The 25,776-nt window shown below is 41.3% G+C and overlaps 1 protein-coding gene across 10 annotated transcripts in view; it reads left to right on the top strand.

The window, feature by feature from the left end:
• The window catches only part of LOC139405889 (FERM domain-containing protein 4A-like), a 136,851-nt gene that overhangs the window by 22,746 nt on the left and 88,329 nt on the right, over positions 1-25,776 (top strand). For 6 of the 10 annotated variants that reach the window (XM_071148371.1, XM_071148394.1, XM_071148342.1 and 3 more), the window contains exon 1: positions 9,607-9,753. The exons of the other annotated variants lie outside the window; for them this stretch is intronic. In XM_071148371.1, the coding sequence (XP_071004472.1) occupies positions 9,607-9,753 (147 nt within the window). Of the gene's footprint in view, positions 1-9,606; positions 9,754-25,776 lie in introns of those variants that run through there. 10 annotated transcript variants of the gene reach the window in all.

Genomic DNA, 25,776 nt, shown 5'->3' with positions numbered 1-25,776 from the left:
TTGCATTTACCACAGGTGGACTCCAATCAAGTTGTAGAAACATCTCATGGATGATCAATGGAAACAGGATGCAACTGAGCTCAATTTTGAGTCTCATAGGAAAGGGTCTGAATATAAATGTTAATAAGGTACAGTGGGGCAAAAAAGTATTTAGTCAGCCACCAATTGTGCAAGTTCTCCCACTTAAAAAGATGAGAGAGGCCTGTAATTTTCATCATAGGTACACTTCAACTATGACAGACAAAATGAGGGGGAAAAATCCAAAAAATCACATTGTAGGATTTTTTATGAATTTATTTGCAAATTATGGTGGAAAATAAGTATTTGGTCAATAACAAAAGTTTATCTCAATACTTTGTTATATACCCTTTGTTGGCAATGACAGAGGTCAAATGTTTTCTGTAAGTCTTCACAAGGTTTTCACACACTGTTGCTGGTATTTTGGCCCATTCCTCCATGCAGATCTCCTCTAGAGCATTGATGTTTTGGGGCTGTTGCTGGGCAACACGGACTTTCAACTCCCTCCAAAGATTTTCTATGGGGTTGAGATCTGGAGACTGGCTAGGCCACTCCAGGACCTTGAAATGCTTCTTACGAAGCCACTCCTTCGTTGCCCGGGCGGTGTGTTTAGGATCATTGTCATGCTGAACGACCCAGCCACGTTTCATCTTCAATACCCTTGCTGATGGAAGGAGGTTTTCACTCAAAATCTCACAATACATGGCCCCATTCATTCTTTCCTTTACACGGATCAGTCGTCCTGATCCCTTTGCAGAAAAACAGCCCCAAAGCATGATGTTGCCACCCCCATGCCTCACAGTAGGTCAGTAGGTCATTCACTAGGTCCCCCCGTGTGGTTCTGGGATTTTTGCTCACCATTCTTGTGATCATTTTGATCCCACAGGGTGAGATCTTGCGAGGGAGATTATCAGTGGTCTTGTATGTCTTCAATTTCCTAATAATTGCTCCCACAGTTGATTTCTTCAGTTGATTTCTTCAAACCAAGCTGCTTACCTACTACAGATTGTCTTCCCAGCCTGGTGCAGGTCTACAATTTTGTTTCTGGTGTCCTTTGACAGCTCTTTGGTCTTGGCCATAGTGGAGTTTGGAGTGTGACTGTTTGAGGTTGTGGACAGGTGTCTTTTATACTGATAACAAGTTCAAACAGGTGCCATTAATACAGGTAACGAGTGGAGGACAGAGGAGCCTCTTAAAGAAGAAGTTACAGGTCTGTGAGAGCCAGAAATGTTGCTTGTTTGTAGGTGACCAAAAACGTATTTTCCACCATAATTTGCAAATAAATTCATTAAAAATTCTACAATGTGATTTTCTGGAAGTTGAAGTTTACCTATGATGAAAATTACAGGCCTCATCTTTTTAAGTGGGAGAACTTGCACAATTGGTGGCTGACTAAATACATTTTTGCCCCACTGCATTTCTAAAAACCTGTTTTCGCTTTGTCATCATGGGTTATTGTGTGTAGATGGATGAAGATTTTATATTTATTTAGTACATTTTAGAATAAGACTGTAACGTAACAAAATATGGAAAAAGTCAAGGGCTCTGAATACTTTCCGAATGCAGTTTATGTAGAACCCTTTCCACAGAGTTCTACGTGGAACCCTAAAGGGTTCTACCTGGAACTGCTTTGAAACCATTTTTCTAAGAATGTAGTGTTGGTACAATAATGCTAATCAATGCTTATTACCTTTAACCCTCATGTCGTTTCCAATCACTGCCTTAAATCATTCTGCCTCATCCAATCAGAGAGAAGGTCAGTAGTGGACAGGGGCATCATGAGGCTGTGGGCGGTTCTGTGATCCATCTTTATTAGGCCTCTTAATGTAATCTCCATTGATTTATATTTAATTGTTTTTCAATCTTGAGAAAATACTCACTATCCCTTATGTCTCCCTCCATTGGTGCCTGGTCATGTATACCTCTAACGCATGTGTCATCCATCCCCCATTCACCAGACACATGTCTTTCTGTATGTTCAAAACAACCACAAAAGCAAGCTGCTGATGGATCCTAAAACTATTCTGGCACACTGACCCTGAAAGGTAGCTGCAGTAGTGTAGTTTTACACTTCTGTCTACCCTGGTTCTATTTTCCTCCATAGATTCCCAGGGGGTGCTTTCCTCCATAGATTCTCTGGCCCTGAGGGTTCTGGCTTTGAAATGAGAGAGGGACGGGGACGTTAGGTGGGGTTGGGATTGGAAAGAGAGTGTGAAAGGTTTGCAGCTGAGTTTGGATTCTTAAGCCCTTCTCTCCCACTCTTATGGATGAAAGGGTACCCCTTCCTCTCCCCTTGGAGCGCTTTGGAAGGAGAGAATGTTTTTGACACCACCCTACCTCTCTTCCCCTTTTCCCCTCCACTCCTCCTTCCCTCTTCTGTTTTTCACTTGTTGATCAGAGTAACAGTTGTTGTTATGCCCGGTCCCAAACCGACCTCTAGACCCTACCCCTAGACACCTCTCATAGATCTGTAAACACCGGATGGATTATGCTGTGTATTTGTACATCAGTGGAGGCTGCTGATGTATCAAATGATGCTATTCCATTTACTCCATTCCAGCCATTATTATGAGCCATCCTCCACTCACCAGCCTCCACTGTTGTACATGACTCATATTCCCAGATAACCTGCCTGCAGAGTTACATAGTAAAATGAACACAGACAAAAACACAGAAAATAATGAATCAAAGGTGGTCCAGCAGATCCATCCACTGTTTCTTCTCCACTGTCTTCTTCTCCCTACATCCCAGTCCTGCTCTGTGATCCCTCCTGGCCTCCATCTGGCCTTGCCTGACTGAGGCTGGCCCTGGGTCTGTTGTTAATTAGAGCCCATGATCTATTCTCAGACATAACTACATAGAACCATGACACGCACAAGCACACAGGCACACGTACACACACACACACACACACACACACACACACACACACACACACACACACACACACACACACACACACACACACACACACACACACACACAAACAGTGTTGTCTATCTTCCATTGCTCAACAACAGGATATGAGACCTCTAAATATCTCCAGATATAGAAGGTCTCTCTGAGAGGGAGAGAACAAGACTCAATGAGCTCTTCACTGTGAAGCTGGGACAAACTGACTCACACATCAAGGGCCTATTCATAGACAGAGAGACAGAGAGAAAATAGGGAGCAAGAGGAGGGAGAGAGGACAGGGGGAGTGAGAGAGGGAGAGAAGGGGGGAGGAAGAACATGGAGGGAAAGAAAAGCAGAGCTCTCTGCTCCTACAGAGTCGAGGTTACCCCTGTCCCCTGTCTCAGGATGTTTCTCTTTGAGAATGATCTGGAACAGTGATGCTTCAGTGAGAGCATGTGTGCCTGTGTGTGTGCTCACGTGTGCGTGTTTGCGCGTGTGTGTGTTACTGGGTACCAGGTAGGGTTGCAAAGGGAGGCTACATTACTGGAAACTTTCTAAGTTGACCAGTAAACTGCCTGTATTCTGGAATTTTTCTGGTAACCTTTTTAGATAATTCAGAACATCAAAGGCGTCTGTAATTATCTCTGGCCCTCTGTGTGGCCTAAAATATATGAAATAATAAAAACTGAAAGTATAGACTGACAAAGCTGTAAAACATTATCCTAAATTTAAACCATCATCTTTGTGAATACCATTGTTGTTTAATATGAGGGTTTCAGTATGAAATATTGTTTAGAATTGTTTTTTTTACACTTTTATTTCATGTGCTATGTCAATATTCATTTGTTGTCAATGTTTTTGCATCAAATTGCTTGCAGTCAATAGTTGAGAGTTTTTTCTCTTGAAACATATGGTCTATCTATTACAAAATCATGGACAATATGGACACAGATATAACACAAATGAATATTATACAGTATATTAATACAAAAATAAAAATGTTATTCAATGTTATTCAAGTATATGTTACCAAAATTACCATAGATTGCCATAGATTTTCTGTTAATTACCAAAATCACCCAAGACTCTGGTAACTTTGGTAAATTAGCGGTAGCTTTGCAACTATAGTACCAGACCTTGCCAACTTTGTGAATTACCTTCAGTATCAATCTGCCTGTCCATTCCTTCTGGTCCTCACAGGGTCTGGCAAAGTTGAATATCCCAAACCTCCTAGCCTCTCTGTTCTATCGCTATGGTTTCGAAAGTATTTTCTGTTGCAATGGTAACGGTCTTCTGGCACTCTGCTGAGGACTATTCCATGACCTTACCCAGGATTCCACAGGACACTGTACACACACAACATCCTGGGAACACACACACAACAAATATTTACACCCGTCCTAAAGTATAGTATAGTGAGAGCTGTAGACCAGCTGTGGAAAAAGTGGAAAAAGTGGAACACTTACACATCTGGAATGTCAAACCTTCCAGGGGCCATATCCAATGTTCCCTCAACATTGTTTGGGCAATGAGCAAATTTCAGGTCTGCTGAGCGCAAACTTGAAAGAAAAATGATCTTGCATAGTTTGTTTTGTTTCGGTATGTTGCATTGAAAGTGGCTAATGTTGCATTGATTTCATCACAATTGCCACAGTAAAGGGAAATGTTGATTGTGTTAACAGGGAAAACTCTAGAAAGTTGAGTGAAGTTCAATCTCGTGCTTCTCTCCGTAGGCAGATAGTTCTTCTGCACTGTGCGTGGCAGGGAGCTAGGCGGCAGTCACTCGGGACTACTGCTGGCTGGTGCAGTGTGCAGCTTAGAGGGAACATTGTCCATGTCTTCACTTGACACTTACATGCAACTTCTGCTATCAGAACACAAAGATCACATTGAAAAGACGCATTGTGTGCAGACTGTCATTAGCAATCTAGCGTGTGAAGAACATGTTTGCTGGCTTCATAAATGCTAGCCAGCTATCTAATATTGCACCCTCCCCCTCAAAGAAAAAGGGAATTCCATGATCAGAAGTCCATGATCAGAATACAACAACTGCATTTTCTGTCAAGTCTAGACACGGACGGAGAAAAGTAGATTTCACAAGACCATCTGACACAGGGCTAATTCCCTGCCGCGCAGAGCACAGAAGGTCTATCAAATTGATGACCCCTGAAAATCACCATTTAGGATGTTTGGGGTTTTTAGGTTAACACCCCACCATCTGTGGTATGTGAGAGAGAGAGCTATAGAAAGGCATAAACACACTAGCAAGCTCTCTATCTAAGCTCAGATGAGTGCAGTGCTCTTACAGTAGGGAGAATTGTGAAACAAAAATCCTGCTTTTACCAGCATTCAGAGTTGATGTATGTTGTGATAGTAATTTCTTTCAACTTCTATTGACAATCATTATCAAATGAATGGTATTAGTGTCATACAGCAGATATTCAGCTCCACATACACACATGCACGATACACATACACCAGAGGAGGCTGCTGAGGGGAGGACGGCTCATAATAATGTCCGGAAAGGAGCAAATGGAATGGTATAAACATGTGTTCGATGTATTTGATAACATTCCATCAATTCCAGCCATTACCACGAGCCCGTCCTCCCCAATTAAGTTGCCACCAACTTTGACATACACACACGGCTGCTGCATTCTTATAAAACCACAACTCAGCAGTAAGCATTGACCCTCGTGTCGATATCATCCTCCCCACCCCCACACTATGAATCAGTCCAGTCCACTCAATAGGCCCCTTCAGTTTGGTGGTATTGAACTCATTCACTCCACTGTATTGATCAAGGCCAACTGCTGGATTGCTGAGGAAGAGGGAATACATCCAATCTATCTATTGTATTTGAATGGGCCTGTAGGGGAAAGGCATGTTTGGAATTTATAAGTTGTTTAAAACCACAAATAACCAGACACAAAGCATCATGGGAGATACCCATGAGGAGATTGTCGAGGTACAGTGGCTTGCAAAAGTATTCAAGTTTTCATATTTTGTTGCATTACAACCTGTAATTTAAATGGATTTTTATTTGGATTTCATGTGATGGACATACACAAAATAGTCCAAAGTGGTAAAGTGAAATGAAAAAAATAAATACTTGTTTCAAAAAAATAAAAAGAACGGAAAGGTGGTGGTGCATATGTTTTCACCCGCTTTGCTATGAAGTCCCTAAATAAGATCTGGTGCAACCAATTACCTTAAGAAGTCACATAAATAGTTAGAATGCACACAGGTGGACTTTATTTAAGTGTCACATGATCTCAGTATACAATGCCTTGCAAAAGTATTCGGCCCCCTTGAACTTTGCGACCTTTTGCCACATTTCAGGCTTCAAACATAAAGATATAAAACTGTATTTTTTTGTGAAGAATCAACAACAAGTGGGACACAATCATGAACTGGAACGACATTTATTGGATATTTCAAACTTTTTTAACAAATCAAAAACTGAAAAATTGGGCGTGCAAAATTATTCAGCCCCCTTAAGTTAATACTTTGTAGCGCCACCTTTTGCTGCGATTACAGCTGTAAGTCGCTTGGGGTATGTCTCTATCAGTTTTGCACATCGAGAGACTGACATTTTTTCCCATTCCTCCTTGCAAAACAGCTCGAGCTCAGTGAGGTTGGATGGAGAGCATTTGTGAACAGCAGTTTTCAGTTCTTTCCACAGATTCTCGATTGGATTCAGGTCTGGACTTTGACTTGGCCATTCTAACACCTGGATATGTTTATTTTTGAACCATTCCATTGTAGATTTTGCTTTATGTTTTAGATCATTGTCCTGTTGGAAGACAAATCTCCGTCCCAGTCTCAGGTCTTTTGCAGACTCCATCAGGTTTTCTTCCAGAATGGTCCTGTATTTGACTCCATCCATCTTCCAATCAATTTGAACCATCTTCCCTGTCCCTGCTGAAGAAAAGCAGGCCCAAACCATGATGCTGCCACCACCATGTTTGACAGTGGGGATGGTGTGTTCAGCTGTGTTGCTTTTACGCCAAACATAACGTTTTGCATTGTTGCCAAAAAGTTCAATTTTGGTTTCATCTGACCAGAGCACCTTCTTCCACATGTTTGGTGTGTCTCCCAGGTGGCTTGTGGCAAACTTTAAACGACACTTTTTATGGATATCTTTAAGAAATGGCTTTCTTCTTGCCACTCTTCCATAAAGGCCAGATTTGTGCAATATACGACTGATTGTTGTCCTATGACAGAGTCTCCCACCTCAGCTGTAGATCTCTGCAGTTCATCCAGAGTGATCATGGGCCTCTTGGCTGCATCTCTGATCAGTCTTCTCCTTGTATGAGCTGAAAGTTTAGAGTGACGGCCAGGTCTTGGTAGATTTGCAGTGGTCTGATACTCCTTCCATTTCAATATTATCGCTTGCACAGTGCTCCTTGGGATGTTTAAAGCTTGGGAAATATTTTTGTATCCAAATCCGGCTTTAAACTTCTTCACAACAGTATCTCGGACCTGCCTGGTGTGTTCCTTGTTCTTCATGATGCTCTCTGCGCTTTTAACGGACCTCTGAGACTATCACAGTGCAGGTGCATTTATACGGAGACTTGATTACACACAGGTGGATTGTATTTATCATCATTAGTCATTTAGGTCAACATTGGATCATTCAGAGATCCTCACTGAACTTCTGGAGAGAGTTTGCTGCACTGAAAGTAAAGGGGCTGAATAATTTTGCACGCCCAATTTTTCAGTTTTTGATTTGTTAAAAAAGTTTGAAATATCCAATAAATGTCGTTCCACTTCATGATTGTGTCCCACTTGTTGTTGATTCTTCACAAAAAAATACAGTTTTATATCTTTATGTTTGAAGCCTGAAATGTGGCAAAAGGACGCAAAGTTCAAGGGGGCCGAATACTTTCGCAAGGCACTGTACTACAGAGACATATTGTACAGATATATTGTTTTACCCTAATTATGATCTGTTCCGAAAGGCCCCAGAGTCTGCAACACCACTAAGCAAGGGGCACCACCTAGCAAGTGTCACCATGAAGACCAAGGAGCTCTCCAGGTCAGGGACAAAGTTGTGGCGAAGTACAGATCAGGGTTGGGTTATAAAAAATATCAGAAACTTTGAACATCCCACTGAGCACCATTACATCCATTATACACCCACCAAAACTCAGGGACCAGCCGAGGAGGGCATTAATAAGAGGCAACAAAGACACCAAAGATATTCCTGAAGGAGCTGCAAAACTCCACAGCGGAGTTTGGAGAATCTGTCCATAGGACCACTTGAGGGAATCCTATTTCAGTCTTCCAGAGATTTGAGACTGGGACGGAGGTTCACCTTCCTGCAGGACAATGACCCTAAGCATACTGCTAAAGCAACACTTGAGTGGTTTAAGGGGAAACATTTGAATGTCTTGGAATGGCCTAGTCAAATCCAAGACCTCTATCCAATAGAGAATCTGTGGTATGACTAAAAGATTGCTGTACACCAGCGGAACCCATCCAACTTGAAGGAGCTGGAGCAGTTTTGCCTTGAAGAATGGGAAACAAATCCCAGTGGCTAGATGTGCCAAGCTTATAGAGACATACCCAAAGAGACTTGTAGCTGTAATTGCTGCAAAAGGTGGCTCTACAAAGTATTGACTTTGGGGGGTGAATAGTTATGCACGCTCAAGTTTTCAATTTTTGGTGTTATTTATTGGGGGGGTTTTCACAATAAAAAAATATTTTACATCTTCAAAGTGGTAGGCATGTAGTGTAAATCAAATGATACAAAAAAAATCAATTTGAATTCCAGGTTGTAAGGCAACAAATGAGGAAAAATGCCAAGGGGGGTGAATACTTTCTGGAGCCACTGTATGATATGTGTTAGATGTAACACATGTTGGTGTTTTAGATGGAAAATACATGTTGATTTTGCTGTTATCATGAAAGGTAGATTGCTAGGTATAGATAAAGTGAAGTCTCAGGGGAGGGTGCATGGTGTTCTTTCATTCTCAGAGGTCACATCAGGCCACACGATGTCCTTGGGATTCTGGTTCCTGGTTAAAAAATTTAGAATCTGGCCTGACTCCCAGAGCTGAGAGAAAACACTCCCATCCTCCATCTGGAGATGGGACGTCAGCGAATCTGCTGGCTGCTGTGTGTGTGTGTGCGTGCAATGGAGTTGGGTAAGATGAGAAGCACTGACCGGTGGCTGAGTGGAGGTGTGGAGAATGTAAGCACATCCCTTTATCCTCCACAGAGAGAACAGTCACCTTTCCCTGTCCCTGTCACTCATCTACTGGGGCTCCCTTTCCTTCCTTCTCTCAGTCTGTTTGTCAGCCTGGAGCCTGGAATGCTCTGGAACTGAGTGTCACTTTAAAAACAACTAACAGACCAAAAAGAAAAAGGGAGAGAGCGAGAAAGGGAGAGAGCGAGCAAGGATCAGGCAGTGGGAATGTTTGTGTTTGTCGCAACCAGACTTTGGCTCTCAGGGTTTCTTCAGTTACAGGACAGGAGAGAAGAGAGAGGGATAGAGCCATTGGGGATTTCTCTAGCTGCGTGGGATATTGACACAGGATTGCGGTGACCTCTCTTTTTACGGAGTGATCAGAATGTTGGATCCTTAGAGAGAAGAGCGAGGAAACAAGGCATTTTAGTCTGACCTGTGGATACCTACCTGTCATCTGGTGTACCTATTTTTGTGTAGATAGCTACTTGTGTGTTTCTATGATGGAAGCAGTACTGCTGGGTCTGGAGGATGTGCTGTTCACACGTCAGGGTCTGCTATGGACCTTCACCTCCTCAGCTCTCAGACATCTCCGCGCACTACACCTCACACACGCACACAGGTGTGTCCCCAGGCCACTGTACCAGGTAGGATACACCTCATACACACACACACACACACACACACACACACACACACACACACACACACACACACACACACACACACACACACACACACACACACACACACACACAGACACTCCACTGTATGTGAGAGGAGGTGTTCAAACTCCTCCTCCAATTCAGACTATAGGTAGGTCAGTGTGCCGTAACCTGATGCTGTCACTAATGAAGGGGTTAGGACAGCGGGGGCTCTAGGCAGAGTAGAGGAATAAAGGGGCTAACAGCTGGTGTGTAACTAACTAGGTGCATGCTCAAGGCGACAGGGCTATACAGTAGGTTTAATATGAAGTATGAGACAAAATCAGGTGTTGTGGACAAGCTTCTGGTGTGATGGGGATAGTGGGTTGTTTTTGTAAAGTGATCTAGGTGCTCCAATCCACTCATATAGTAGTAACATGGACTGGAATACAGCCACTGTCATACCTTCATATCACGTAACCAATGGCTCATATTTACAGATGTTGTGTATTTCAGAGTGTGTGTTTGTGTATGGAGTGTGTGTGGTGTGTTAGTATGCCATTGACTCCTCTCTATAAAAAATGAGTGTTCTGGCCCAGTTCTACCTAATGCAGAGACAAAAGCCTCTTTAGAAGTTGTTGTTTCTCTTTCAGGACACACACACACCGATTTTTATAAACTCCAAATACTCAGTATTCACAATGTCAGCAGGAAGAAGCAAGTGTTTTTGGTTACCGTTGGGTTGCTAGGGCTGTTTTTAAAGGCCCGGTAACTGAGGGCTGAGTGTTCTTGGGAGTGTGAAAGTGGGTGTTTCTTCATACACACACACATTTTCATGGGTATGAAAGATGGTGTTTGGTCACAGACTGGAGAACTCTATGTTCAGATTTACAACCAGGTCACCTTTTCACTCTGTCTGTCTGTGTGTGTGTGTGTGTGTGTGTGTGTGTGTGAGAGAGAGAGAGAGAGAGAGAGAGAGAGAGAGAGAGAGAGAGAGAGAGAGAGAGAGAGAGACCAGCTCTGACACGGCAGAATTTATGATCAGTATTCGCTCCACCATGTCTGAATCTGCACAGAGAGCAATTAGTATTCCTTACTCATCCCACCTGCCCTGTGTGCAGTCCACACTGTCAGGCCCCACCAGACGAACCCAGAGAGGGATCACAGAGGTACTAGGGCTGCTGTCATAGCAACAAGCAGGAGAGGGACTGACACACACATAATCAAATTCACAAAGCAAGTATTCAGAGCATCATACAGAATCACACACACACACTCTCACACACTTCCCCTCTTTCTGGCTCACTGCCTTGGCTCCCCTTTAAAGAACTGTGTTATTAGGGAGGACATCTTACCATCTTACAGAGGTCAAGTTGAAAAGTTTGCCCTCATGAAGGGTCAACACAATGACAGGAAAACCCTAAACCTCCCCTCATATCGTGCACTTCCCCTGAATACACCTCTTACTCAGGAAACACCCTAACGCCCCTCAAAACCGACATAATCAACCCGACTACCCTTTGTAACTTTCTCTACAGCAAAACAAGCCTTCCCTGGGATTATAAAGTAGTTTGATGTGCTGTGTTGTAATGGCTGAGGGCAAGGTCAGTAGTAATGAGTAATCCAGACTTCCAGAAATGTCAGACTGACTACACTACCATTCGTCTCATACTGTAGTAGCTCTCTCACCAACAAGGAACTGTAATACTTTATCTGGTACAAGACTGCTGAGAGAGAGAGAGAGAGAGAGAGAGAGAGAGAGAGAGAGAGAGAGAGAGAGAGAGAGAGAGAGAGAGAAACTAGTCTGGATATGATTTTCACACTGTACCTTCCCCCTGCACTTCTATTCTCCATCACTCCTCCTCTCTTCACTGTAGCCACAGGTATTTCCTGAGTAGATCCCCAGCCCCCTGCCTCTGTCCCTGTCCACTTCTCAGCTCTGACCCTAGGTCTGCTCTCCTCTCTCTTGTTCTAGGGAAAACTCCTACAGTGTCTTCCTCCCCTATTGTTCTCTCATTTTCACAGGCATGTGTGTACATTAACGCATGTGTGTGTGAAATGCTCACACTCACACAAATTCAATTGTATTTGTCACATGCGCCAGTGTAGACTTTACTGTGAAATGCTTACTTACGAGTTCAAAAATTATTATTCAAATAAAATAGTAATACATGGGGATAAAATAAAATACACAACAATGAATCTAATGCCTTCACAGAGTATTCCGACCCCTTGACTGATTTCACATTTTGTTGTGTTATAGCCTGAATTCAAAGTGGATTAAATATATTTGTTTTTCTCACCCATCTACACACAATACCCCATAATGACAAAGTAAAAGCATGTTTTTAGAAATGTTTGCTAATTTATTGGAAATTAAATACATAAATATTTAATTTACATAAGTACATAAGTAGACCCCAGAGTCAATACATGTAAGTCTCTAAGAGCCTTGCACATCTGGATTTTACAATATTTGCACATTATTCTTTAAAAAATTCTGTCAAGTTGGTTGTTGATCATTGTTAAACAGCCATTTTCAAGTCTTGCCATAGATTTTAAAGCCTATTTAAGTCAAAACTGTAATTAAGCCGTCTTAGTAAGAAACTCCATTGTATATTTGACCTTGTGTTTTAAGTTATTGTCTTACTGAAAGTTGAATGTGTCTCCCAGTGTCTGGTGGAAAGCAGACTGAATCAGGTTTTCCTCTAGGATTTTGCATGTACTTAGCTCTAGTCAGTCTATTTTTATCCTTAAAAACTTCCTAGTCCTTGCCAATGACAAGCATACCCATAACATGATGCAGCCACAATAATGCTTGAAAATATGTAGAGTGGTACTCAGTGATGTGTTGTGTTGGATTTGCCCCAAACATATTGCTTTGTATTTAGGACACAATGTCACTTTTTTTGCCACATTATTTTGCAGTTTTACTTGAATTCCTTGTTGCAAACAGGGTGGTTTGGAATATTTTTATTCTGTACAGGCTTCCTTCTTTTCCCTCTGTCATTTCGTTTACTTTTGTGGAGTAACAGCAATGTTTTTGATCCATCCTCAGTTTTCTCCTATCACAGCCATTAAACTCTGTAACAGTTGTAAAGTCACCATTGGCCTCATGGTGAAATCCCTGAGAGGTGTCCTTCCCCTCTGGAAACTGAAGGACGCCTGTATCATTGTAGTGGGTGTATTGATACACCATCCAAAGTGTAATTAATAACTTCACCATGCTCAAAGGGATATTCATTGTCTGCTTTGTTTATTTATCTTTGTTTATCTACCAATAGATGCCCTTCTTTGCGAGGCATTGGAAAACCTCCCTGGCTGTTGTGGTTGAATCTGTGTTTGAAATGCACTGCTCGACTGGGGGAACTTACAGATAAGTGTATGTGTGGCCTACATACATGAGGAAGTCATTCAGAAATCATGTTAAACATGTTTTGCACACAAAGTGAGTCCATGCAACTGCTTATGAGACTTGTTAAGCAAATCTTTACTCCTGAACTTATTTAGGCTTGCCATAACAAAGGGGTTGAATACTTTCATTTTTAATTAATTTGTACAAATGTTTAAAAACATAATTCCACTTTGACATTATGGAGTATTGTGGGTAGGCCAGTGACACACAATCTCAATGTAAAGCATTTTAAATGCAGGCTGTTTACTACAACAAAATGTGGGAAAAGTCAAGGGTGTGAATACCTTCTGAAGTCCCTGTACAGCAGGGGTGTCAAAGTCAAATGGACGGAGGGCCAAATAAAAAAATCAGCTACAAGACGAGGGCCGGACTGTTCGAATGTTCATTGAAAAATTTTTAAATGACGCATATAGTCTAGTGAACCTAATTGAACCTACTGAAAACCTAACAAATATATTACAATATGATCAGATAAATAAAGCAATATTTTCTTATGGCTCTGTCAGTAATCTTTAATTTTCAACAGACACAAAAGACAAATTTCCTTTATATAAATATCCCCATAACATGAACATTAAATGAAAGAAACCGGTATTCAAGGCACCATCAGTAGACTATATTTTCTATTTTAGCAAAAGTGGGCTAAATTTACTTCAAAGAAAAAACAATAATAGCAATTTTCTATCATCCACTCAACTGAAATATTTTTAAAATATAATTGGATTGAAATACAAAAAAATAAAGTGCAAAAATCTATTAATCAAAAACAACACTTTGTTTAAGGAGAAGTAACATGCAGTGAAAACAAATATTAAATTTTAACTTTTAAACTTGAACTGAGTAAAAACTCTAAATATGTGATTGCACAGTAATGTTCACTTGTTTGAGGTTGAGGGTGATACTTGGTGGTGTCCCATCTTTTCCACAAGTTCATCAATGTTCGGGGTAAGGCTCTGAGCTGAAGAAATCCTCAGAATTGAGTGGAGGTGTTCAGCAGTAAGTCGACTTCTGTGTGATGTTTTGTTCAGGTTCATCAAAGAAAACAGTTGTTCACACAGGTATGTGCTGCCAAACATAGACAACGTTTGAGCAGCCTGGATGCGCAGCTGGGGCATTGTGCCGGGGAGGAAACGGGCGAACTCCGCAGCACCCACTGCCGCATATTTTGCCCTCAGTGCATCATTGCATTGGAGGTCAATCAACTCCATTTGGAGGTTTGGTGGTGAGCTTTCCACGTCAACAGCAAATGGGTTACCGAGCAGTTCCAACCTGCTTTTTTGTGCTTCAAAGTCAGCAAATCGGCGTCGAAAGTCAGCGGCAAGCATACCTATTTTATCAGCCAACTGTGTGCTCGGGAACGCACTGGTAGAGAGCTTCTCTTTCATGGTCTGGCAGCTGGGAAAGTGGCTCAAATTTTCTTTCCGCATCTGCGTCTCCCACAGAGTCAGTTTGGTTTTAAATGCCTTCACTGTACTGTACATATCAGAGATGACACGATCCCGACCCTGCAGCTGCAAGTTTATTGCATTCAGATGACTCGTAATGTCACACAGAAAAGCCATTTCACACAGAAACATTTCGTCTCGGAGTTGTGTTGTGTCTTTCCCTTTGCTGTCCAAGAACAGACAAATCTCCTCACGAAGCTCGAAACATCTTTGAAGCACCTTTCCCTGGCTTAGCCATCGCACCTCTGTGTGATAAGGCAAATCACCATGCTCCGTTTCTAACTCCGTCAGAAATGCCTTGAACTGGCGGTGATTCAAACCTTTGGCTCTGATAAAGTTAACTGTGCGCGTGATGATGCTCATTACATGCTCCATTTTCAAGGCTTTACCGCACAACGCTTCCTGGTGTATGATACAATGATAAGCTGTCAGCTCACCTGTCGCGTTTTCCTCTTGCATCTTTTCCCGTATCTTCGCCACCAGTCCGCTCCTGTGTCCACACATCGCAGGTGCTCCGTCGGTTGTCAAACCCACGAGTTTTTCCCAAGGCAGCTCCATCTCATTTACACATCTTGACACCTCTTCATACAAATCATGCCCCGTAGTTGTGCCATGCATAGGACGTAAAGCCAAAAACTCCTCTGTCACGCTTAGGTTGGAGTCCACTCCGCGGATGAAAATTGACAACTGGGCAATGTCAGAAATGTCGGTGCTCTCATCCACAGCCAAGGAATATGCAATAAAATCTTTTCCCTTTTTCACAAGCTGCTCTTTTAGATTGATGGACAACTGGTCTACTCTCTCGGCAATGGTGTTTCTGCTCAGACTCACATTTAAAAAGAGTTGCCTTTTTTCTGGGCAAACTTCGTCACAAACTTTAATCATGCAGTTTTTGATGAAATCCCCCTCCGTAAATGGCCGGGCTGATTTAGCGATCTCTTCTGCCAAAATTAAACTGGCCTTGACAGTTGCGTCCGCGTGTGTGTCCGCGTGTTTCGTTTCATAATGTCGTCTCAGATTATACTCTTTCAGTACCGCCACACTTTCTCCACACAGAAGACACACAGGTTTTCCAGCTACCTTCGTGAACATATACTCCGACTCCCACCTTGTTTGAAACCCCCGGTTCTCAGTATCCACCTTCCGTTTTGCCATTTTTGATGGGTATCTGAAAGTTAATTTTACTGTGATGCTGACGACTGCTGTGCCAATAAATATTGAAATGAAGCAGCCTACTGCTCGGTGCGTCACCTTTGCATTGTGGGAAATGTAGTATTGGTGCGTGTAAAAGATCTGCGGGCTGCCGGCTTGCTGCGGGCCGGTTCTAATAATAAATCAAGATCATCCCAGGGGCCGTAAAAAACCTTCTTGCGGGCCGGATGTGGCCCGCGGGCCTTGACTCTGACATATGTGCTGTACAGGGACATGCACACACCCTCGTGAAAAGGCACCCCATGTGTTCATGCATTCCTATATCAATCTGGGAATAATGTGAACTCAACAACATTCAGTCACACTTTCTCCCTGGGGAAGGCCTCTTTAAAGCTATTGGCTGGTTCAAGGTCCTGCTGTTGCGTTGTGCTAAGCCCTCAGCTCAACACCCCTCCCTCTTTCTTAACTTCCTCCTCTTCCTTCTGTCCCTGTCTCCTAATCATCCGCCTCTCCTTATTGTGAAGGGCAGGATATCCTGAGGTAGGGATTAAAAAAGAGAGAAATGGCGATATAGCAGACCCAGGTGGCCATTTCTTCCTCTGCAACACTCCTGTTATAATTTAAATATTTATTTTCCTAGCTCTCACTTTCATCCTCAGAGACTCACACAGTGTAGACTGGAGATTATTTTGATCATAACACAATGTATTTTTTTCAGGGGTGATTTATTAGGGATCCCAATTAGCCAAGGCAGCAGCTATTCTTCCTTGGGTCCAACACATTAAGGTGCTGCACATTAAAAAAAAAAACAGTACAACCACAATATATCTACAACACAACATATCTACAACCACAACATATCTACAACACAACACAACATATCTACAACACAACACAACATATCTACAACACAACATATCTACAACACAACATATCTACAACACAACATATCTACAACACAACATATCTACAACACAACATATCTACAACACAACACAACATATCTACAACACAACATATCTACAACACAACATATCTACAACACAACATATCTACAACACAACATATCTACAACCACAACATATCTACAACACAACACAACATATCTACAACACAACATATCTACAACACAACATATCTACAACCACAACATATCTACAACACAACATATCTACAACACAACATATCTACAACACAACACAACATATCTACAACACAACATATCTACAACACAACACAACATATCTACAACACAACATATCTACAACACAACACAACATATCTACAACACAACATATCTACAACACAACATATCTACAACACAACACAACATATCTACAACACAACATATCTACAACACAACACAACATATCTACAACACAACACAACATATCTACAACACAACATATCTACAACACAACATATCTACAACACAACATATCTACAACACAACACAACATATCTACAACACAACATATCTACAACACAACATATCTACAACACAACACAACATATCTACAACACAACATATCTACAACACAACATATCTACAACACAACATATCTACAACACAACACAACATATCTACAACACAACATATCTACAACACAACATATCTACAACACAACATATCTACAACACAACATATCTACGACACAACACAACATATCTACTACACAACATATCTACAACACAACATATCTACAACACAACATATCTACAACCACAACATATCTACAACACAACACAACATATCTACTACACAACATATCTACAACACAACATATCTACAACACAACATATCTACAACCACAACATATCCACAACACAACACAACATATCTACAACACAACATATCTACTACACAACACAACATATCTACAACCACAACATATCTACTACACAACACAACATATCTACAACACAACATATCTACAACACAACACAACATATCTACAACACAACATATCTACAACACAACACAACATATCTACAACACAACATATCTACAACACAACATATCTACAACACAACACAACATATCTACAACACAACATATCTACAACACAACACAACATATCTACAACACAACACAACATATCTACAACACAACATATCTACAACACAACATATCTACAACACAACATATCTACAACACAACACAACATATCTACAACACAACATATCTACAACACAACATATCTACAACACAACACAACATATCTACAACACAACATATCTACAACACAACATATCTACAACCACAACATATCTACAACACAACATATCTACAACCACAACATATCTACAACACAACATATCTACAACACAACACAACATATCTACAACACAACATATCTACAACACAACACAACATATCTACAACACAACATATCTACAACACAACATATCTACAACACAACATATCTACAACACAACATATCTACAACCACAACATATCTACAACACAACATATCTACAACCACAACATATCTACAACACAACATATCTACAACCACAACATATCTACAACACAACATATCTACAACACAACACAACATATCTACAACCACAACATATCTACAACACAACACAACATATCTACAACACAACATATATACAACACAACACAACATATCTACAACACAACATATCTACAACACAACACAACATATCTACAACACAACATATCTACAACACAACACAACATATCTACAACACAACACAACATATCTACAACACAACATATCTACAACACAACATATCTACAACACAACATATCTACAACACAACACAACATATCTACAACACAACATATCTACAACACAACATATCTACAACACAACACAACATATCTACAACACAACATATCTACAACACAACATATCTACAACCACAACATATCTACAACACAACATATCTACAACCACAACATATCTACAACACAACATATCTACAACACAGCACAACATATCTACAACACAACATATCTACAACACAACACAACATATCTACAACACAACATATCTACAACACAACATATCTACAACACAACATATCTACAACACAACATATCTACAACCACAACATATCTACAACACAACATATCTACAACCACAACATATCTACAACACAACATATCTACAACCACAACATATCTACAACACAACATATCTACAACACAACACAACATATCTACAACCACAACATATCTACAACACAACATATCTACAACCACAACATATCTACAACACAACATATCTACAACACAACACAACATATCTACAACACAACATATCTACAATACAACACAACATATCTACAACACAACACAACATATCTACAACACAACATATCTACAACACAACACAACATATCTACTACACAACATATCTACAACACAACATATCTACAACACAACATATCTACAACCACAACATATCTACAACACAACACAACATATCTACAACAAAACATATCTACAACACAACATATCTACAACCACAACATATCCACAACACAACACAACATATCTACAACACAACATATCTACAACACAACACAACATATCTACAACACAACATATCTACAACACAACACAACATATCTACAACACAACATATCTACAACACAACATATCTACAACCACAACATATCTACAACACAACATATCTACAACCACAACATATCTACAACACAACATATCTACAACACAACACAACATATCTACAACACAACATATCTACAACACAACACAACATATCTACAACACAACACAACATATCTACAACACAACATATCTACAACACAACATATCTACAACACAACATATCTACAACACAACACAACATATCTACAACACAACATATCTACAACACAACATATCTACAACACAACACAACATATCTACAACACAACATATCTACAACACAACATATCTACAACCACAACATATCTACAACACAACATATCTACAACCACAACATATCTACAACACAACATATCTACAACACAACACAACATATCTACAACACAACATATCTACAACACAACACAACATATCTACAACACAACATATCTACAACACAACATATCTACAACACAACATATCTACAACACAACACAACATATCTACAACACAACATATCTACAACACAACATATCTACAACCACAACATATCCACAACACAACACAACATATCTACAACACAACATATCTACAACACAACATATCTACAACCACAACATATCTACAACACAACATATCTACAACCACAACATATCTACAACACAACATATCTACAACCACAACATATGTACAACACAACATATCTACAACACAACACAACATATCTACAACCACAACATATCTACAACACAACATATCTACAACCACAACATATCTACAACACAACATATCTACAACACAACACAACATATCTACAACACAACATATCTACAACACAACATATCTACAACACAACATATCTACAACCACAACATATCTACAACCACAACATATCTACTACACAACATATCTACAACACAACATATCTACAACCACAACATATCTACAACACAACACAACATATCTACAACACAACATATCTACAACACAACATATCTACAACCACAACATATCTACTACACAACATATCTACAACACAACATATCTACAACACAACACAACATATCTACAACACAACATATCTACAACACAACACAACATATCTACTACACAACATATCTACAACACAACATATCTACAACCACAACATATCTACAACACAACACAACATATCTACAACACAACATATCTACAACACAACATATCTACAACCACAACATATCTACTACACAACATATCTACAACACAACATATCTACAACACAACACAACATATCTACAACACAACACAACATATCTACAACACAACATATCTACTACACAACATATCTACAACACAACATATCTACAACACAACATATCTACAACCACAACATATCTACAACCACAACATATCTACAACCACAACATATCCACAACACAACATTTCTAATGCCACCATATAACAATATTACAATATACGTGTGTGGAGTGCGTGTGCTAGCGTGCGTCTGCATGAATCTGCATAAATCTGATTTTACTGCTTACATAAGTTACTTGATGTGGAAGAGAGTAGTACTGTGCGTTCTGGACTTGGGGACTGTGAAGAGACCCTTGGTGGCATTGTAGGACTTGTTTCCTTCATAGCAATGTCAATAAGGCAGAGCAGCACTTTAATTACCTCTGACTGTTCAGTCCTTCAGCTCTGATCCAGAGCGACATACAGCAGTGAATGCATATATTTTTGTACTTTTTTCGTACTATGGACAGACTTCTCCCCATCTTAGCTATCATTATATCAATATGTTTTGATCATGACAGTTTACAATCCAGAGTTATTCCAAGCTGTTTAGTCACCTCAGCTTGCTCAATTTCCACATTATTCTTTACAAGATTTAGTTTAGGGTTTGTCCCAAATACAATGCTTTAAGTTTTTGAAATATTTACGACTAGCTTATTCCTTGCCACCCATTCTGAATCTCTTTGTTAAGTGTTGCAGTTAATCCACTTGATGTGGTAGCTGATGTGTTAATGTTGAGTCATCGTGTGTGCGTGTGTGTGTGTTGCTAAGCTGTAAACTGCTCATCAAATCATTCTGCCAGAGGAATTCTTGGATTTGTATTATCGAGTGATTGTCAGAAAACAATTATTTTGTCATAGTTGAAACACTTACACACACATACATATTACATAAGTACAGGCACTTGTGCATTCACACAAACACAGACACACAGACACACACACACATTGCACTATACATTAGAATCTGCTGATCCACGACAAATCCCAACTCCCCCATCCCTCATTCCCTGTCCAACTGCAGGGGAAACTTCCAGCTCAGCTCTCCTCTGACATACAGTGCACACGCGCCTCTGACTCTGTTCAATAGAATTCCCATCTCTATCCCGCTTTGGCTGCCAGCTCTGTTTTCCAGCCAACTCCGGTGTTTTATGGGAGAAAACTTTTTCCCAGAACCAAACCGTGAGAGATTCTGTTGTTTCTGCCGGGTGGAGGAGTGGAGAGAAGGAAGAGGTGGAGTATTGGAGAAAGGGATGGAGAGGAGGAGAGACAAGAGATTCCATTCCCTATCTGTTCATACATTTGTTTGGTTTTCTGTACTTTTTTCTAATAACTAGCTGGAGGCTTGTTTATGTTTTATATTCGGACACACACGTACACACACGCACGCGGACACACACAGACACACACGCACGCGGACACACACGTACACACACGCACGCGGACACACACAGACACACACGCACGCGGACACACACGTACACACACGCACGCAGACACACACAGACACACATGATAAACCTGGGAATGAGGCAGTGGTTCATGTTTTCCAGACATACTATGCAAATAAGCTGCGCTCCCGAGGGACACACTGTAAACGGTTTTAACTGACTCTCTGTTTTCACCGAGCACATGTGCTGTAAGCATGCATTGAGATAAACTGAGTGGCCAGTTAATGATGGGAAACATAGAAATACATTTATCTTCTTGAAGTTCTAATCAGAGGAAAGAAAGTCCATTCATATCTCTATTATATCTACAGTGTACCAGCAGAGGACTCTGGATACGTTTTTATGTAAATTCACTCATATTTCATTTCATTTTAGGAGTATGCACACGTTTATGGGGAAATAGGGCTTACATACTATATAAAACCTCTCTCTTCTTTCCATCCATCTCTCTTACATTTTGCACATACAGTGTTCACAATTTGCTGCATACTTTACACAGACACACAAATCCTCTCTCTCTCTCTCTCTTTCTCTACCATTTCATTTACTTACTGTGTGTCATAAGCTCCTTAGTGGAGCAGGAATCTCATTTCAGTGGTAATGTGAGAATATTCCACGCTAGAGCCATAAAACAGTGGCCCGCTGGATTAATTACACACCACACACACACACGCACGCACGCACACACACACACGCACACACACACACACATACACACAGACCTTCCGTTTGAAAAATAATGTGATTACTTTTCTGGTGATATAAATGAAGAAGCGAAACAACCTGCTGGTGTAACACATGGGAGAGATGATAACAACCTGTTGGTGTAACACATGGGAGAGGTGATAACCTGCTGGTGTAACACATGGGAGAGGTGATAACCTGCTGGTGTAACACATGGGAGATGTGATAACCTGCTGGTGTAACACATGGGAGAGGTGATAACAACCTGCTGGTGTAACACATGGGAGAGATGATAACAACCTGCTGGTGTAACACATGGGAGAGGTGATAACAACCTGCTGGTGTAACACATGGGAGAGGTGATAACAACCTGCTGGTGTAACACATGGGAGAGATGATAACAACCTGCTGGTGTAACACATGGGAGAGGTGATAACAACCTGCTGGTGTAACACATGGGAGAGATGATAACAACCTGCTGGTGTAACACATGGGAGAGATGATAACAACCTGCTGGTGTAACACATGGGAGAGGTGATAACAACCTGCTGGTGTAACACATGGGAGAGGTGATAACCTGCTGGTGTAACACATGGGAGAGATGATAACAACCTGCTGGTGTAACACATGGGAGAGGTGATAACCTGCTGGTGTAACACATGGGAGAGGTGATAACATGCTGGTGTAACACATGGGAGAGATGATAACAACCTGCTGGTGTAACACATGGGAGAGATGATAACAACCTGCTGGTGTAACACATGGGAGAGATGATAACAACCTGCTGGTGTAACACATGGGAGAGATGATAACAACCTGCTGGTGTAACACATGGGAGAGGTGATAACCTGCTGGTGTAACACATGGGAGAGATGATAACAACCTGCTGGTGTAACACATGGGAGAGATGATAACAACCTGCTGGTGTAACACATGGGAGAGGTGATAACAACCTGCTGGTGTAACATATGGGAGAGGTGATAACAACCTGCTGGTGTAACACATGGGAGAGATGATAACAACCTGCTGGTGTAAAACATGGGAGAGATGATAACAACCTGCTGGTGTAACAAATGGGAGAGATGATAACAACCTGCTGGTGTAACACATGGGAGAGGTGATAACCTGCTGGTGTAACACATGGGAGAGATGATAACAACCTGCTGGTGTAACACATGGGAGAGATGATAACAACCTGCTGGTGTAACATATGGGAGAGGTGAAAACCTGCTGGTGTAACACATGGGAGAGGTGATAACAACCTGCTGGTGTAACACATGGGAGAGATGATAACAACCTGCTGGTGTAACAAATGGGAGAGGTGATAACCTGCTGGCGTAACACATGGGAGAGATTATAACAACCTGCTGGTGTAACACATGGGAGAGGTGATAACCTGCTGGTGTAACACATGGGAGAGGTGATAACAACCTGCTGGTGTAACACATGGGAGAGATGATAACAACCTGCTGGTGTAACACATGGGAGAGGTGATAACCTGCTGGTGTAACGCATGGGAGAGGTGATAACCTGCTGGTGTAACACATGGGAGAGGTGATAACCTGCTGGTGTAACACATGGGAGAGGTGATAACCTGCTGGTGTAACACATGGGAGAGATGATAACAACCTGCTGGTGTAACACATGGGAGAGATGATAACAACCTGCTGGTGTAACACATGGGAGAGGTGATAACAACCTGCTGGTGTAACACATGGGAGAGGTGATAACCTGCTGGTGTAACACATGGGAGAGGTGATAACAACCTGCTGGTGTAACACATGGGAGAGGTGATAACAACCTGCTGGTGTAACACATGGGATAGATGATAACAACCTGCTGGTGTAACATATGGGAGAGATGATAACAACCTGCTGGTGTAACACATGGGAGAGATGATAACAACCTGCTGGTGTAACATATGGGAGAGGTGATAAAAACCTGCTGGTGTAACATATGGGAGAGGTGATAACCTGCTGGTGTAACACATGGGAGAGATGATAACAACCTGCTGGTGTAACACATGGGAGAGGTGATAACAACCTGCTGGTGTAACACATGGGAGAGGTGATAACAACCTGCTGGTGTAACACATGGGAGAGATGATAAGACCTGCTTGTGTAACACATGGGATAGATGATAACAACCTGCTGGTGTAACATATGGGAGAGATGATAACAACCTGCTGGTGTAACACATGGGAGAGATGATAACAACCTGCTGGTGTAACATATGGGAGATGTGATAACAACCTGCTGGTGAAACAAATGGGAGAGGTGATAACAACCTGCTGGTGTAACACATGGGAGAGATGATAACAACCTGCTGGTGTAACAAATGTGAAGGATGATAACAACCTGCTGGTGTAACACATGGGAGAGGTGATAACAACCTGCTGGTGTAACACATGGGAGAGATGATGACAACCTGCTGGTGTAACACATGGGAGAGGTGATAACAACCTGCTGGTGTAACACATGGGAGAGGTGATAACCTGCTGGTGTAACTCATGGGAGAGATGATAACAACCTGCTGGTGTAACACATGGGAGAGGTGATAACAACCTGCTGGTGTAACACATGGGAGAGGTGATAACCTGCTGGTGTAACTCATGGGAGAGATGATAACAACCTGCTGGTGTAACACATGGGAGAGGTGATAACAACCTGCTGGTGTAACACATGGGAGAGATGATAACAACCTGCTGGTGTAACACATGGGAGAGGTGATAACAACCTGCTGGTGTAACACATGGGAGAGATGATAACAACCTGCTGGTGTAACACATGGGAGAGATGATAACAACCTTCTGGTGTAACACATGGGAGAGGTGATAACAACCTGCTGGTGTAACACATGGGAGAGGTGATAACTTGCTGGTGTAACACATGGGAGGGGTGATAACCTGCTGGTGTAACACATGGGAGAGATGATAACAACCTGCTGGTGTAACACATGGGAGAGGTGATAACAA

This window comes from Oncorhynchus clarkii, chromosome 1 (assembly GCF_045791955.1).
Source record: "Oncorhynchus clarkii lewisi isolate Uvic-CL-2024 chromosome 1, UVic_Ocla_1.0, whole genome shotgun sequence".
In the NCBI taxonomy this organism is placed as follows: domain Eukaryota; kingdom Metazoa; phylum Chordata; class Actinopteri; order Salmoniformes; family Salmonidae; genus Oncorhynchus; species Oncorhynchus clarkii.
This window is presented reverse-complemented; position numbering and strand designations above follow the sequence as displayed.